Below are 16483 nucleotides of genomic sequence, written 5' to 3'. Positions count from 1 at the left end.
GATTGAATTGCACTTTTGACAAATCTGGCACAGCTGGGTTCTTGCTCATTTTGAAATATTTTTGGATGGGTGCTTAGTTGACAAATAAATAGTCTTGTATTTTTTAATCATATTGGGGCAGGCCAAGTATTTTTTCCAAAGTTCGGGCATAATTTAATCTGACAAATTAGTTCAAAAATAAATAGCAATTAGTGTCTGTGAAAACTTTACAGGATTGTCATGGCATCAAGAACTGTTTTACAATTTTAGAAATATAAACATTATTAAAAAACGCAAAGATGATTCACAGACTCAACTTTCAGGCCTCTCGTCATTCTTCCTGTTTTGAAAAACTTCTTCTGTCAAAACAATTTATTAACCTTCGTGCAGGTCAATTGTCTTACTCTGTTGTTATCAGAAAATCTCATCATCTCGGAGATGAAAACAATGATATGTAGATTGCAAGAGAATATACTTTTCTGACTGAACAAAAAGGTACGCTACATATCTTTTTTCGTATTGATTGTTGTATTTTTCATTTTCCAAACATTTGGAGACTCTCAGTGTTGGCGATTGCGAGATCATTATTAGAATTCATAACGTCCTGTTGCGTTTGTGAACGAGTCTTCAGAAATTCCAAACTTGATTAACTACAATTATTTGATTCCTCAGCGACAGAAATTATATGTACATACATAAATTCAAAACAATCTAAAAATAACTAAAACTAAAATGCTAGAACTGACATAATCTCGGAGATGAAATAGAATGTACTGACAATTAGTGATATTCACTCTCAAAGTGGAAATTTCTCCACTGAAAACATCCGTTCATACTTTTATGCCCAGCTTTAGCAACTCCCTTAATGACTACTTAACTTCTGCAATACATCATACTATAAACGACTAAAAATATACCCAAAACATCATTCTGAAAAGGTCGTATCCAACCAACATCTTCTCCCTCTCCTCTTCTCTTCCACTCCTTTTCCATGCCCATAGAGTTTGTGTCGTCCTCCGTTCCGTGTCCGTGCTCTCAGCTCCGTGCACTGTTCACAGAAACAAACCATAAACTTTTTATGAATGATCAAAATAAGGTGTGCCCTTTTCCTCCTCTTGTTGACTACAGTCTTTCCGTTTTCAAAGAACAAATGCAACCTTTTTTCTGCTCATTTTCTTCTGAAGGAGTCACCTGCTCTTCTGAATTTATAACACTTTCTTCTTTCTATTCTATTGTTTTTTAGTTGAGAGTGACATCTCCAGAGATTGCTTGCTTTTCTCTCCGTTTCTGTCCTCAATCTATTTCGTTTCGTCTCTTCGCATTGCCAAGGTAACCAAGAGCAGCATTTTGAACATTTGAACCTTTTTTGTTTCGCGGCCGTTTCAGTCGTCAACCTTTTGCAGCTGCAAGCTTGAATATTTTTCGAACTCTTATATGGATACATTACCTCATAATGTTTTTCTCACGAAACATTTCTACAGCGTGTTCCTCTGTTTCTTTTTCTATTTGTGTCTTCAAGCGCTCGAGGCGCGCCAGACTGTTTCGGCTATAAAAAGTACTTTGTCTCTTCATTAGCCGGGATCGTGTTCACGATTTTCATGGACAGTGTTGGCCCGGGCGAACTAAACCTTTTCTGCTACCCTGACCTCCTCCAAACCATCCCAAGCCTGTATTAAAAAACCATGTGTATTCAGTTTTTTTTTAAATTCCAACCAACATTTTTAATTGCTCTCATTTTTTCAACTAATTGACCTTACCCTGAAACCCTTTTTCAGTTAAATCGGAGCGACCAAAACGTGGAATTCCGTCATCTCGGCAGTGCCGCCGTGCATTCAAATATTTATCAATTAATCGAAATGATACGGTCCAGAATACTCTATAACTATTCACATTACATCTCCTATTATTCGAAGATCTTGTCAATTTGTGTCATCTGCTTTCTGACGTATTACGGGTTTTTGCGCTCGGAGACAGACTTTTCGAAGCATCCACATTTTATTTATTTGCAGGTAAGTGGAAGAAGATTTGATTCGAAAAAAATTATATATTTCAGAAACTTCAAGAAAACCAGCAAAACTCTGAGTGTGTGATTCCAGAAGTAAATCCATGGGATCCATCTATTCTCTCATATTTTTCAAAACCGTCCCCTCTTGTTTGCTCACCAGTACAAGAGAAAGTTGTCAAAAGTTTCAAAAATGGAGTTATTACGGTCAGTATGATATATTTCGGGTATCAAAGAACCCTTTGCAATAATATACTTTGCAATTATGACGTCTTTTTGAATCTAAAATAATATTTAAAAAATTTTAAAAGTACATTCCATCACTTACTCACTCACGAACTTACTGACGTAACCCCCAAAACACTGTTTAAAAAAAAGTGTGTTTCTAAATCTAATACTCCATTTCCAGTTCGACGCTGACATCATTAAAAACGCGAAATGCTATAAAGTAGTAGTTAGTCACGATGAAAACGTCACTGACTTGGATGTCAAATATGGCCCCGAGATTCCTATAGACCTTTCCAAACCCTTCTCCATCGAAATCCCCGAAGAGTTCTTCCAAATCTCATGTGAATCTGAAAACATGTTACACACAGAAATATTCAAGTACAATTACGCCCAAGTAATCCCCAAGAAAACCAATCTGAAAAACAAAACGATCGAAAACTCGAGTCTCGATTTTCCGTCTGTTATTATGATTGGATTGGATTCAATGTCGAGAAGTAATTTCATTCGTCAGATGCCAAAAACGTACAAATATATGCAGGATTCCGGGTTTATTGATATGAAAGGACATATGAAGATTCATGATAACACTTATGGAAATATTCTGGCAATTCTTACTGGAAAGAGGGGTGTCAGTGTTCAGGTGAGGAACGGGGGATAGAGGGTTGTGGATAAAATGTAAACTACAAAAATAATTGGAAAATGAAAATGTCTAGTGTGCCTCTGGCGCTAAAATTAGTTACACTGTTTTTTTAACACTTTGCTAGATTTTGATGAAATGGTAGCTGAAAAAGTGGTGTGTCAGCCGCAGGGATTGTTCTTTGAAAGCGAGTATCTCTGAGCATATAATAACTATCAAAAAATTTACCCACCAACAAAAGTGAAGCTCTTGACTGATCTATCTGAATACATAAATGTTTTTAAACTGCAAAGATAGCTTTTCAATTTTCGAAGAAACCTTTGATAAAACAATTTCAGGAATTCCCCGCTGAAATGAATGAAAGTTGGCACATTGCCTTCGATGATTTCGATTTCGTCTGGAAAACATTTAGCGAGAATGGTTATGCCACTCTATTTGCTGAAGATCGTCCTGATATCGGCACGTTTACTTACAAGAATCTTCTCAATGGCTTCCTCCAAAAACCCACCGATCACTACCTTCGCCCATTCTGGATCTCCGCATTCTGGTCACTCATTTCCAGGCGTTCTGCTCCTTCGTGCTACGATAACCAACCGCAACATAAAATACAATTGGAGTATCTTGAAAAGTGTGTTTTCCTTCTTATCATTTTGTGTGCTTTGTACAGACATCCAGAACGAAACGTGTGGTCTATACTGTGCTATTTGACAGGTTCCTGGAGAAATACGACAAGAAACGGAAATTTGCATTCTGGTGGTCACAAGACATGAGCCATGGATTTTTGAATTTAATCGGGAGGACTGACGATGACTTCGAGGGATTTTTTAAGAAAAACGAGAAACGACTGGATGATTCGATTGTCATCGTTTTTTCGGATCACGGACATCGATACGATAAGATCAGAGAAACTGTAATCGGGAGGATTGAATCAAGAATGCCGTTTCATTCGATCAAAATACCAGATGGAGTGAGGAAAAAGTATCCACATGTAAGTCTTAGCAGGTTGAACAAAAGGAGAGAAGGGTGCAGAGAAGCTAGAGTGTATGACTTCTCTGTGTCCTTCGATTCTCTTGATCAGTGCGCTAGAAGTTGGTCTCACTAAAACCGTTTCATCTCAAAATCTAGAGGAGTTAAATGTGGTCAGCAAAAAAATAAATTTCGGGATTTTATCTATTTAAAAATGTAACTTTAAAACGCAAACCAGAGAGTATCGGCGATAGACGCAGAGTATTTTTTTTGTGCTGATTCATATTTTTACCGTTTTCGACCCGTTATCGCTGATTTTCACATTTTTTGTAAATTATTATGGAAAATAGGGATCATAGGTTAAAATCGGTGAAAATACGCGTCGGCGCGAAAAATCACTCTGCGCCTCCTCTTGCCGATACTCTCTCGGTTGCAGTGGGGCGCAGTTGTAAGACGAGGTGGGCTGCTAATAGTCTTCCCCACAAAAATTCTAATTTACAGATTGTAGAAAACCTTCTTGCCAACTCCAAACTAATGACAACTCAATTCGATGTCAACGACTCTCTTCGGAAGGTTGCAATTGGTAAAATTGGTGAACAATTATCTCAAACGAATCAGAAACGCAGTTATTCATACTTCGATCCCTTCCCAAAACGAACAGGTTGCTTCGAAGCAGGCGTTAGTTTTCTCTTCTTTTTTTTCAAATGTTTATTTATTTTTATCGAAAAAGTGACGCTCATCCTTTCCTCTCTTCTTTCCAGATCCCATCAGATTTCTGCCCCTGCTTTTCGGAGATAGAAATCCCGAAAACTGAAGCTAAAGAAGCGGCGGACGAGTTGATGCAAATCGTGAATGACCTACTAGAGAATACGGAACAAACAGAAGAATACGAAATGGATTCGAAAGAACTGAAAGAGTACATGTGCACTCCGATGGAAATCGATAATATCGAGTATTCGTCGGTGAGGTTGCCAATGTTGAGTGTTGTCAAGGATGTAAAGTCGGAGGACGCTCCGTTGCAATCGTTCTCGTTACAGTGAGTAAGAAAGTGTTTTCGTGTTGTTAGAAATGATATCAGACGATTTTTCCTCTCGCTGAGTCGCTATGTAGCAAAAATTGCGATCTCCACAGAGATAACTTTTTCCACAGAGATAACTTTTTGATTTTTGTTTTTTAGGTACCATATTGTCGTCCGTGCAAAGCCCCCAAGCTACGCACTACTCGAATCTACACTGGAACACAATTTGAAAACGGATACGTGGTCTTCATTGGGTGAAATTGAAAGGAATAATAAGTCAGTCTCACGTTTAACAAAATAACAATGGCTGAAATTTACTCTATACATTTTCAGATACGGTAACACCTCCTTCTGCGTAAACGATCGAATTCTTAAAAAGATCTGTCATTGCATCTCACGGAAAACAGACCCAGTCACTGCCATTTTATGAGTACAAGCCAGTTGATCTTTTTATTTTTCAACTCGACGGGTTCATTATTTTTTCTTTATTCAAGCGTTTTATATGAAATGAAGTCTTATCTTTTTTTCTTTGGAAAGTTTTCTAGATAAAAATCTAGGAAGATTTCAGCTGACCTGCTGGGAAAGAGAGAGTGGCAGGAAAAATGGATATGAAGTGCGTTCGGAGATCAAATGACGTTTCGAATTTGTTCTTTTCTCTGCTATTGCATATTTCTAGTTATTCTTCTATTGGCCGTGCTCCTGGTTTTTTTCCGGAATAGAGAACTTGGCGTCACGGGCTTATACACCGCCCATCATGATTGTACATCTTCAATTCGGTCCAGATTTGAGGAAAAATCGATGGAACTTTTCGAGAATTTTCCACTGATAATCGGAAAATGTGAAGACTCGATCAGAAATATTAAAGTCACTGAATACGCAACTGCGAACAATGTTTACTGGGCCATCCCACCAATCCGTCAATCTGAGAATTCTTCGAATGCCTTAGTCATGTTAGGAATTCGAGATGGCAATTCTGAAGCAATTTCTAATATCAAAATAACATTTCCCAGCCTGAAATCTTATGGAACGAGTGCATACGGCTCTGAAAATAAAGAGTTCGACACATTCTTCAACTATGCTATTGGAGTGAATGACACTGGTCTGCAGACTATATATGACTTCAGTGGGAATATTGTAGAGCTGAAGGAACTCAGTGGTTTCACATTTTTCAAAGATGTAATTGGAGAGAGGGTAAGTTTTATCATGCTCTAATAAAAATATGGAAAAATAAAAAATTATCTGTGGAGCGCACTTGTCAAACTCGCATATGACTGATTCCTTCTTCCAGATTATTGACCTTCTTTGGATCAACCTTGCCGGTGGTGAATTTCAGTATTGGACTTATTTTTTGAATGGACAATTTTCCCAACTTTCCATTAAAGTTTGTCAAGTAAATCTTGAAATCGATAGAAATGATTTTGCTCATTTTTCCATTTTTACTTCTAACATTTTCACCTCTAAAAACTACGTTTTCTTAAGAGCCCGCTTTTCTAAAACCCGAAAATCCATGTATATGTTTTTTGTGAACACCAAAGATGTGTATTGTATACGAAAGTATCTATTTTCTAAAAAGACATGAATAAAACATATCCAATTTATTTGGACTTCTCGTTTCTTGTCATGGGGGAAAAGTGGAAAATTACACGAGAGATATAAATCTCCGCGGCAACATGGCCATGGATTCATTTATCCAAAAATTGAAGAGAAGCCGTTTTCCAACACGGAATAATGGTCAGCTACCAATTGCTAAACAACGATTTTTCTACGAATACAGAGAAGTTTAAAGGTGAGTTAAAGCATTGACCTTATTTCTAATTAATGAATGCTTCAGAATTCTACAGGTACCGGAAGAGTGTGTTCTATTACTCTGCTATCATCATCGTTCTTATTTTCCTATCAATTAATTTTTTGAGTTATAATCCAGAGGATGAAGAATTATCAAGTTCCAGCGAACATAATTATGGAGAGCACCCAAGAAATATTATAGCAGAACAGGAGTCTGGACAGAAGTTACCATTTACTACAACGCCTTCGGTGAGTTCTTAATGAGCTAGTGCATGCCGGTGTGAAATTTTAAAATATGTTTACATAAAAATGGGTCAGATAACTTTTTCTTCTATTTAATTATTTTCAAATATGTTCTAAAGAATTTTAGTAGGCTCTTTTTTTTAGCTGACCCAAATATGCAAATGCCAGTGGTTGCGAAACGTCGTGGTTGCGAAACTTCGTAGTTGCGAACCGTCGCAGTTGCGAAATGACTAGTTGCGAAATGTCGCAGTTGCGAAGTGTCGTAGTTGCGAATTGTCGCGGAGCCTAAATATTAACCAAAATGCATCATACTTTGTTTGGTTTTTGTTTGCTAGATAAATTTTGAACAAAATTAAGAATCCATATGACTGTTGGTTCTACACCAATTTCCTTCATAATCATTATTCCCACAATTCACACAGTTTTCTGAATATTCTCTGTTTCCAGCCCCCACTCATTCCCTACAAATACGACGAACTTCCTCCATGTGATCTTACCACAGACTCACCGAAACCCCTTCATAACGCCGAATCAATTGTCAACGAGTTCTTCAAATGTGCTTCAATGATTCTATTGAGATTCTCTATGAATCCACAAGGAATGCTCTTCAACTGGCCATACACCATTTATGTTTGTGACGAGGAAGATTTGACTTCTGGAATCCCGCTGAGATCATTTGACAACGGGCAAAAGCAGTATTGGGCAGTGCTTCCTAATTGTGTGAGTTGGATATTGTTTTTGGCGTTGATAAGAGCCCACTACCGACCGAGTCTTGTGAACATGAGTTTTGACTATTTTCAGCAAGAAAAAACTACACTGGTCACCCTTGGCGCCAACGAAAATACAAAATCCGAAGAAGAGTTGAAAGACCTACTGAAAGACTTCGGAACAATCGGAACTGACCCATTCCATGAAAGAATCAATGCTTATGAGAAGTTCAACCAAGTGGCTCTCTCGACCGATAACAACAAACTTTTGATGACTGATTCCAATGATAAGTATGCTGATAAAAACTACGTGGCGACAATAAATCAACACACCTTTTTCAATGAGACTGTGGGAGTCAAGGTAAACCCCAGTGTTATCACCTATTCTAATCAAGTACTTCTAGAAAATCGATATGCTCTGGATTAACCCCAATGCTGGTAATTTCGAGTACGAAAAATACTTGAATAAAGACGGAGAGTTTGAGAAAATGGGAGTCAAAGTGTGCCAAGTAAACATCGAAATCACGAAAAATGATGCTGAGAAATGGTCAAAACTGATAACTCCATTGGTTCAAGAAAAACGATTTATATTTATGAGACCGATGGCGACGGAAGGAGGAGAGCTGACGAGAACTTATCTTCTGAATGTGGCGGACCCAGAATGTGTCAGGAAATATTTGCAGTAGGGGTGGTATTAGTGTCGTTTTTTTTTGAGTTATGTGTACATACCAGTGAAATGATCTGAATAAAGTGTTTCGATTGCACACTGGGTTTGTAAACTTTAAAATGGATACGGAGTACCGTTCCGGTTGGGAAAGTCTCATTGCGTCTTTTTTTAGCGTCCTTCTTACAAGGGGAGTCTTTGGAGACACCACTTTCAAACGATCTACAATTTTTGTTATAGGTATTTTCGACCGCGGGGAGTCCATTTCTGCAGTCAAAACCTGCTAAATATCTCTACGAGCCGAGTTATGAGCTCTCAAACTTTTTATGTGCATAAGCATTTTCATGTGAAATTCCAAATTGACATGAATTATACGCAAGATACTCTCATTTTTGCAATGTACGAGCACAGGTAAACCGCTGGAAAACGAAAACGGAACCGCGCGGTGGTGTATATACCACTGATTTGGAATTCCATGTGAACAGGCTTAACCATATGAAAAGTTTGAGAGCTCATAACTCGGCTCGTAGAGATATTTAGCAGGTTTTGACTGCAGAAATGGACTCCCCGTAGTCGAAAGTACCTATGACCAAATTTATAGGTCGTTTGAAAGTGGTGTCTCCAAAGACTTCCCTTGTTAGCCATTTCTGCTCTGTTCGTTTTTTTGACAATACCGCTCAAACTGAGTGTGTTGTAGTTTTCAGATAATTTTTAAAGTTTAATTTGCTATTATTTTTCCGGCTTTTATTCTCGCTCTAACGGTATTCACGAATCTAGCTGAATTTAGTTTTACTCATAGTGTGAGCTAGATCGGAAAAACGTTCGAAACTTGTACAAAAATCTCAAAAAACGGAACTGACTTTGGATAAGACCTAGCAGAATCAAATCCCAAACCCCTAGTAATCCCTAGTAAATACGTTTTCCATCTTTGTATTGTTGTAATGTTTGACTGAAAATCTGCCAGATGTGCGGATGTGATATCATAAGACCTTCTGAAAGTTAATCCCCAAGTGTAACAACTTTCTCACAGACTCATCTCAAAAAATCACTAAAGAAAAATTTCCAGCCTCCCATCAACTTATGCTATATTCTGTTCCTTCCGTAATCTCAAACATCTTCTCTTTTTTTACAAAAAAAAATCCAGCGTCATCAAATCCACATCACCACTTCTCTACAGCAGCAGACAACACTTTCATCCGTTTTACACTATCCGATCGGAGCGACCTTTTTTACAAAGAACACTTTCAAAAACCTAATGAAAAGATCTCATCTTCCACCAAGAAAGGATTTCCCCATTTGATGCTGCATCTAGACTAACGGAATGGATCGAAGTTACCTGAGTGAGTATAGTAGTTGCTATTTATCTTCAACTGTCAAAATTTCAGAATCAAGTAATCTACTATGCCTCTCTGTATTTTATGTGATCTCTCTGTTTGCTATAACATTTATGATGATTCATTTTATTCAATACAACTCTGAAAAGACGGCGCCAAAAATGAATGATGTTGTGGTGGTTGCTGTACAGGATGAGGACCCAGTGAAGGTTTGTTGATCCAGTAGAGCGGATAGACTGTTGTCTCAGAAATACTCATAAAAGTTTCCAGAACCCTCACCCACCCTATGACTACAACTCTCTTTTACCATGCAATTTAACCAAGGAGATTAAAAATGCAAAACTAAATTTGAAAACAGTTCAAAGAAGTTTCTCAAAATGTGTATTCCCACTGATTACTCGATTTTTTGGAAACCCAGTGGGTCTTCTGTTCAATTTCAGCACAGTTCTATCAGTATGTGATGACGAGGAAGCAATAAGAGATATTGAAGTGAGAGAGTTTGCTTTGAACAGCTGGATTGTTCTTCCAAAATGCGTGAGTCTTCTTAAAAGTGTTGAAGCAATTCGGAAGTCTTCACGAATTTCAGAAAGAAAACAACACATTACTAACCCTCGGTGTAGCAAAAGACACAAATGGCGATGAATGGGTGAAGAAAAGTATTCCAAATCTGAAAATGTACGGAGCAAGTGGTTTAATAGAAAATAGTACGGTTTATGAAAACTTTCAAAACTTTGCATTGGGTCCAGGTGGGGATAGCATGGAGTTGGAAGTGATAGAAGATGGTGAGTCTGTTTGAGAAAAATCTGAAGTTAGAAAGGATGTTGTTTCAGGAGTCTTACAAAATAAGACAATGCCTCTGAAAAGTTTTGAAGAATACATGACTGAGCTAAAGTTAACGGTGAGTATTTATGAGGAAATCAGGGCGGCCGTGGGGTTTGCCATTCTTGCATGCTGAGGATGTTCACTACCTTGGGACAAATTTGACATTTGAGTCTCTCAGATGAGAGTGTGTGCGGGCTTTGCTGAGCTGTTCTCATCTTGATTAGACTGTGTCTGTTTTGAAACTAAAATTAAATCATAATTTCCATGGTCTTAAATTTCAATATCTCTATTTTTTGGTACGTTCTATTTCATATCTTATTTTTTTAACAGAAAATTGACGCCCTCTGGATAAATCCATATTATGGAAAGTTCTCCTTCTGGGACTATATCGAGCGAGACGGATGGCTTGCCAAACACAACATTACCATTTGTCAAATGACAATAGAAGTACCGAAAGGACATGGAAATCAATGGATTGAAATGATCAAGTCAATGGAGACCAACTCAGATTTTGTGTTTATGAGACCAACAACTACGAAAACTGGCGGAGCAAGAGCATTCTTTATCAACTACAGAGATCCGCAGTGTACAAGAAAGTATCTTGAGTGAAGCAAGTGGTTAATATCATGGTTACATACTTTTTTCTAATATAATAAAATCAATCAGTTTTTGATTTCGATCTACAAAGTCGTCTGTAGATAAACTTAGCACCTAGATGAATGAGATATAGGAAAACAAAAAGACAAAAAATTAAAATTGTGTATGCATCCAGCATGTAGTATTTGATGAAGTTGTAGTGGACATTGTAGGGTTCCAAAGCGTGGACTCTACCAAATCTGGAAACGAGGAACTTATAATGCGTAGCAACTCAAGTTGATACTGGCACGGTGTCATCTATTTGCTATCTTACCTTGCTGCAAACTCCGCATGCTTCAACAAATTCTCTTTAGGCTCAATAGGTTGGTTGTGCAAAATATCCGCCAGAAGCAACGCGTTCTCGTTATATTTGGGATTTGATATAACTTCTTGAACTGTCTTCGTAAGCTTCTCCGAGTCACCCAACTCGTATTTATCGTAGGATACTGCTCCTCCGTGACGGCTCAACATTTTGGCATTGAGCATTTGGTCTCCGAATATTGGGATCTGAAAAAAACCTTTTTTTTTCATTTTGAAAGTTTCAGTATTAGGCATGTACCATAACAGATGGCTTCCCAGCGTATGCAACTTCCAGAGTACTTCCCAATCCACCATGAGTAATGAACACCTTCAGACGTGGGTCGGCTGAAAATAACAAGTTTAATATGTGAGCTGTTTGAGATTCTGTTACCTAGAAGAGCTGGTTGTGGCACCCATTTTTTGAGAATCACATTTTCAGAGAGTCGTTTCGAAAACGCTTCATCTTCAACCTCATACTTGAAAATAAATGTGGTTTCAGGTAAGTTTGTAAACATTTTAACAAGACCATCCCTATAAAAATAACTTGTTGTCATTTAAAATTTCCCAGACCCCTTACTTGAATCTATCCGGCATATCCGCTGACTGTACTACCGTTCCAAATGAAATCAGCACCGTCGATTTTCTAAGATTCAGAATCTTATCAAAATCTTCATCCAGTTTCACATTCTTTGGGGGATCAATAGTGAACCCTCCGATTTCTACAGACTTCGGGAGTGTTGGCATTGGAAATCCAATGTAAGGATTATTATTGTAGAAGAAGAATGTGGCAGTCTGAAGAATTTCTCTCCATGGTCTGACGTCTCCATCAAGAAGTGAATAGGCTAGGTTGTACTGTCGTTCGTAGAGATTTGAGAATGCATAATGGAAGGAAGTGAATGCAGTGATATCTTGGATACGATCAAAAACGGTTTGCTCTGGGCCATAGTTTGTGTGAAGAGCTGAAAATTAGAACTAGGAGCGGACCGAGGAAAAAAGAAACTTACAAGGCGAGTAGTTGAGAAGAGATGGTTCCCCGATTGCATGAGATCCCGGCACATTCTTGATAGTGGAGAACATTGGGAGAAGGTTTAGTTTCAGATGGTCACCAAGAACTGCAAATAAGAAAGAGTTTTTGCTTGCTGCATACGACACAGCTTCTAAAAGCAACAGTCTAGACTCAGGAATTTTAATGATTGGGGCACCGTTGTTTACGCCAAGGTGACTTCTCTGGCTTGGAGACTTGCGGTGAAGTTTTCTTGGCTTTTCCAAGTTCTGAACTTTCTTCCCAGAGCGATTTGTTTTGTTTTCCAAATCCACCTTTGTTTGAATGAAAAAGACTTACACAGTGAACAGAAATCAAATGCCTCCGCCACATATCCATCGAATTTTTTTGAAAGAATCCACTTGTGAAGTTCTTTATCCGTAAGGATCTCTGGAAAAACTCTTTTAGTGTCTCTTTTCATTTTTTCTAAAGACTAGACTCTTGTATTTTTGTTACTGTTCGATGATGCAAAGTGTCTGACTTTTGTTCAATTACTTACGCCATTCACATTTCGCAACTAGTTTACATCATGATAGAAATTCATCACTATACTATTTTTTTCTTATCAAATTTCCAAAGAAACTCACTATCACACATTGGTTTGAATTCGTTGTAGAGTATGAACATTGGCTGGAAAATGAAAAATAAAAAAACCTGGCTCACGAATGCTGGATCAGACTTACCGCGATGGCTCCTGTAATTGGGTTATTTACAACTTCACTATCCCAAAAAAATGCAAACACACTGGCGGATTGTTCATGGTTTGGAGCGTCTTTGTTGTGGTAGTCCACTATCTGAAAACAGGTTTTTCAGAAAACCAAAAAAGTATGTCGATTTGTAACGCGTAAAAATTAGATTAGTTGTTTTAAAACGAAATGATTTTGACTAGCGTAACTTACCTCAATATTCTTATTCTTTGCCAACCTAATCGTTCCCCAATGTTCATATGTATAAGGTTGCAATAGTGTCTGAAATTAAAGTCTCCAATTAATTCATTAGCTTTCTCCTTCTCTTCTCCGTACCACATTATGTCCTGCGTCGGCGAGCGTATCAGCCACTTTGTTCATAAACTTGATATGACTGTACCCAAAAACTGGGGATACCACGAGATAATTATGTGCCAAGACATTCAAATAGAGAGCAAAAAGGGTAGAGAAAAACAGGAATAGACGCATTGAGAATATCTACGGCAAACAGTTTGTTGGTCGGCTGGTTAAATAGAAAATGAGTGTTAGGTTCTTTGAACTTGATAGATGAGAAACTGGAGAAATAGAAGAGAATTGAGAGAAAAAGAGGCAGAAAGCACGGCAGAAAACACAAATAGTAGGAGGGAGGAAACGGTTTGTACTACTCGAGAGTAGATTGAAATAGACAGCGACGAAATAAAATAGTTTTTGAATAAATGTTGCCGGGAGGTTAGTCAGTTGTCTGTCCGTTATTCAGGATGCTGACCATTATGTAGTTTCTTGAGTAGAGTCTAGTCAATGGTCATGGAAACTGATGTCTGCAGATAAGTTTGGTGTTTTCATTGTAGACGACGAAAGCTAGTTTGAAAATTGGAAAAAAGGAATTTTTCTGACGAAAATTTTTAAAGCTTTAAAGCTATATACTTCTCATAAAGTTTCTAGGTTCCGATCCATGTTCCAACTTTGGCTAACATCTTAAGTATAATATTTGAACTTCTCATATTGAAAATTTTTATAAGCAAGCGTTAAGCTCTATGTGTCATCATTCACAATCGATGAATTTACCAAGAAAAGTGAGGCTGCTGCAAACGTTCAATGATTGTTTTTTGCTGAGTTTAAAGAAATGGTTTACGGTTGCCTGATCACTTTATTCAACATCTAATCTTTCTTTGACTTGGATCTAAATACCTGTCCATAAATAAACCTAACCATAAATTGCACAAAATATACAATAACTAGAACAATCAGAACAAGAACTGCATAAGCATCCAACATGTAGTACTGTATGAAATTATAATGGACGTTATACGGTTCTAGAGCGCTGATCCTCCCGAACTTCGCACTGAACTCCACGTGTCTCAGAAGATTTGCCTTCGGATCAATTGGTTGATTCTTGAGAAGATCCGCAATGAGGTTAGAGTTCTTGTTGAAATCATCATTTTCTATAAATTCTCGAACAGCTTCAGTCAACTTCTCTCCATCAGCCAAATCATATTTATCATAGACCTGAGCTCCACCATGTCGGCTAAGCATCTTTGCATTCAGCAGCTGATCACCAAAGACAGGAATCATGAGAGCCGGTTTTCCAGAGTACGCAACTTCCAAAGTGCTTCCAAGTCCGCCATGAGTGATGAAGAGTTTTAACCGTTGGTCAGCTGAAAAATAGGCAAATGGGACAGAGTCGGAAAAATAATGATTTACCAAGAAGCGCTGGTTGTGGAACCCATTTTCTCAGAATCGCATTCTTGGAGAGTCGTTTGCTGAGGCTCTCATCATCTACCTCATACTTCCAGATGAAAGTAATATCTGGTAGGTTGTGGAACATTTTAATGATTCCATCTCTGAAATCTCAATTCATTCTGTTCATTATCAAAATTTGAAAACATATTCAGAATCTCCATGATTTCAGCGAATAAGCCATAAAAATTTCTTTTTCTAATTATGTGGATTCTCTACAACCAACCCTAACAGTTCACTCACTTGAAGCTATCCGGCATATCAGCTGACTGAATAACTGTTCCAAAAGAAATCAGCACCGTTGACTTCCGAAGCCCGAGAATTTTTTCATAATCATCATCAAGCTTTAAATTTTTTGGCGGGTCAATTGTAAATCCTCCAATTCGAATATGTTTCGGAACGAACGGAGTAGGGAAAGATATATAGTCATTTCCATTTGAAAAGTAAAACGTGGCGGTTTGCAGAATCTCCTTCCAGTGCCTAACGTCTCCTTTGAGTAGATTTGTTGCCTGGTTGTACTGCTTGTCGAAAAGTTTTGAGAATGCCATTTCGAGACATGGTAGGGCAATGATGTCTCCAACACGATCGGTAACTGTTTGCTCCTTTCCAAACTTTGTTCTCATGGCTGGAACGTGATGATAAGACAACGAGCATGTGTTGTTTATTTTTCTGATGGAAATGATCAAAATCTAGTTAATCAAAACTCACATGGCATGAAATTGAGAAGAGAAGGTTCTCCAATTGCGTAAAACGATGGAATACTGATTGTTGATGAATGCATAGGAATGATGTTCAATTTTAGATGATCACCAAGGACTGGAAAACAAGGAAAGATAGGTAAGACTGATTCATGTTCCACGCATAATCTTTTAAGTACTTACATAGACCACAAAAGTCAAAAGTTTCAGAGATAATCCCATCGAAATTCTTTGACAAAATCCATTTGTGTAGTTCTTTATCCAAGAGGACTTCTGAAAAAAAAAATTCCACATTTTTGCTTTTCTTGGTCCACTCACTCTCACACATATCCTTCATCTCATTGAACAAAACTGATGATGTCTGAAAAAACTACAATTTTAATAATTTCTCTACAGATAAATAAAATTTACAGCCAATGCTCCTGTGATTGGATTATTAATTATTTCCGTGTCCCACATGAACTTGAAAGCACTCGCCGAGTTCTCGTTAATCTCTGCATTCCTTTCGTCGTGATAGTCAACAAGCTAAAATTATTTTTTGTTTCTGAAAACACTGGACAAGTTACTTCAATATTCTTGTTCTTTGTCATCCGAATTTTACCGAAATGTTCATAGTTGTAGATTTGAAGGATTGTCTGGAATAAACCATGACGTAAAAATCGCCATGTCTAGACAAAACACTTACCACATTATGACCCGCATTAGCTAACGTGTCTCCCACTTTACTCATAAATTTCAAATGACTGTATCCAAATACTGGAGACACCAATAAGAAGTTATGAGCATCTGTTAACTCGAACAGTACGAGAGATAGAAATAAAACACGCATTGATCTTTGTAAAAAAAGCAATCTGCTCATTTTCTGTCTCCTATCTTTCCTTTATATAGGTCTTACCCAATCATTTCGTCAACTAGCGATAAGAAAATAAAGAGTGTACTGTTGTTGAGAGAAGTTAGAGAAATTGGAAGGAAGACAGTTGTTTTGTGTTCATGTCAAAT

General features: G+C 37.7%; 5 protein-coding genes across 5 annotated transcripts; 3 read left to right on the top strand and 2 right to left on the bottom strand.

Moving 5' to 3' along the window:
* Positions 1-1835: 1835 nt before the first annotated feature.
* GCK72_016390 (uncharacterized protein) lies at positions 1836-6042 on the top strand (the record flags this gene model as incomplete). The annotated part of the gene is made up of 9 exons (XM_053731477.1): positions 1836-1988; positions 2033-2188; positions 2391-2849; positions 3185-3474; positions 3558-3834; positions 4314-4490; positions 4574-4848; positions 4990-5106; positions 5613-6042. The coding sequence occupies 9 exons, from the start codon at positions 1836-1838 to the stop codon at positions 6040-6042; spliced, it is 2334 nt and encodes a 777-aa protein (XP_053580390.1).
* Positions 6043-6558: 516 nt separating this feature from the next.
* On the top strand, positions 6559-8251 carry GCK72_016389 (uncharacterized protein; the record flags this gene model as incomplete). The annotated part of the gene is made up of 5 exons (XM_003101410.2): positions 6559-6616; positions 6662-6864; positions 7306-7578; positions 7660-7926; positions 7970-8251. The coding sequence occupies 5 exons, from the start codon at positions 6559-6561 to the stop codon at positions 8249-8251; spliced, it is 1083 nt and encodes a 360-aa protein (XP_003101458.2).
* Positions 8252-9550: 1299 nt separating this feature from the next.
* Positions 9551-10994, top strand: GCK72_016388 (uncharacterized protein; the record flags this gene model as incomplete). Its single annotated transcript, XM_003101414.2, has 6 exons — positions 9551-9569; positions 9615-9772; positions 9834-10097; positions 10150-10345; positions 10394-10461; positions 10716-10994. 6 exons carry the CDS (start codon positions 9551-9553, stop codon positions 10992-10994), a joined length of 984 nt encoding a protein of 327 aa, XP_003101462.2.
* A 49-nt stretch (positions 10995-11043) lies between these two features.
* GCK72_016387 (uncharacterized protein) lies at positions 11044-13538 on the bottom strand (the record flags this gene model as incomplete). Its single annotated transcript, XM_003101475.2, has 11 exons — positions 11044-11221; positions 11296-11528; positions 11581-11666; positions 11713-11852; positions 11899-12280; positions 12326-12433; positions 12664-12753; positions 12951-12993; positions 13047-13157; positions 13263-13331; positions 13386-13538. The coding sequence occupies 11 exons, from the start codon at positions 13536-13538 to the stop codon at positions 11044-11046; spliced, it is 1593 nt and encodes a 530-aa protein (XP_003101523.2).
* Positions 13539-13987: 449 nt separating this feature from the next.
* GCK72_016386 (uncharacterized protein) lies at positions 13988-16313 on the bottom strand (the record flags this gene model as incomplete). Its single annotated transcript, XM_053731476.1, has 9 exons — positions 13988-14023; positions 14238-14704; positions 14751-14890; positions 15030-15411; positions 15495-15602; positions 15668-15757; positions 15803-15845; positions 15896-16009; positions 16170-16313. The coding sequence occupies 9 exons, from the start codon at positions 16311-16313 to the stop codon at positions 13988-13990; spliced, it is 1524 nt and encodes a 507-aa protein (XP_053580389.1).
* Positions 16314-16483: the final 170 nt, after the last annotated feature.

The sequence above is a fragment of the Caenorhabditis remanei genome, chromosome V, assembly GCF_010183535.1.
Source record: "Caenorhabditis remanei strain PX506 chromosome V, whole genome shotgun sequence".
In the NCBI taxonomy this organism is placed as follows: domain Eukaryota; kingdom Metazoa; phylum Nematoda; class Chromadorea; order Rhabditida; family Rhabditidae; genus Caenorhabditis; species Caenorhabditis remanei.
The sequence above is the reverse complement of the archived record's forward strand: the minus strand, read 5'-3'. Positions and strand labels throughout refer to the sequence as shown.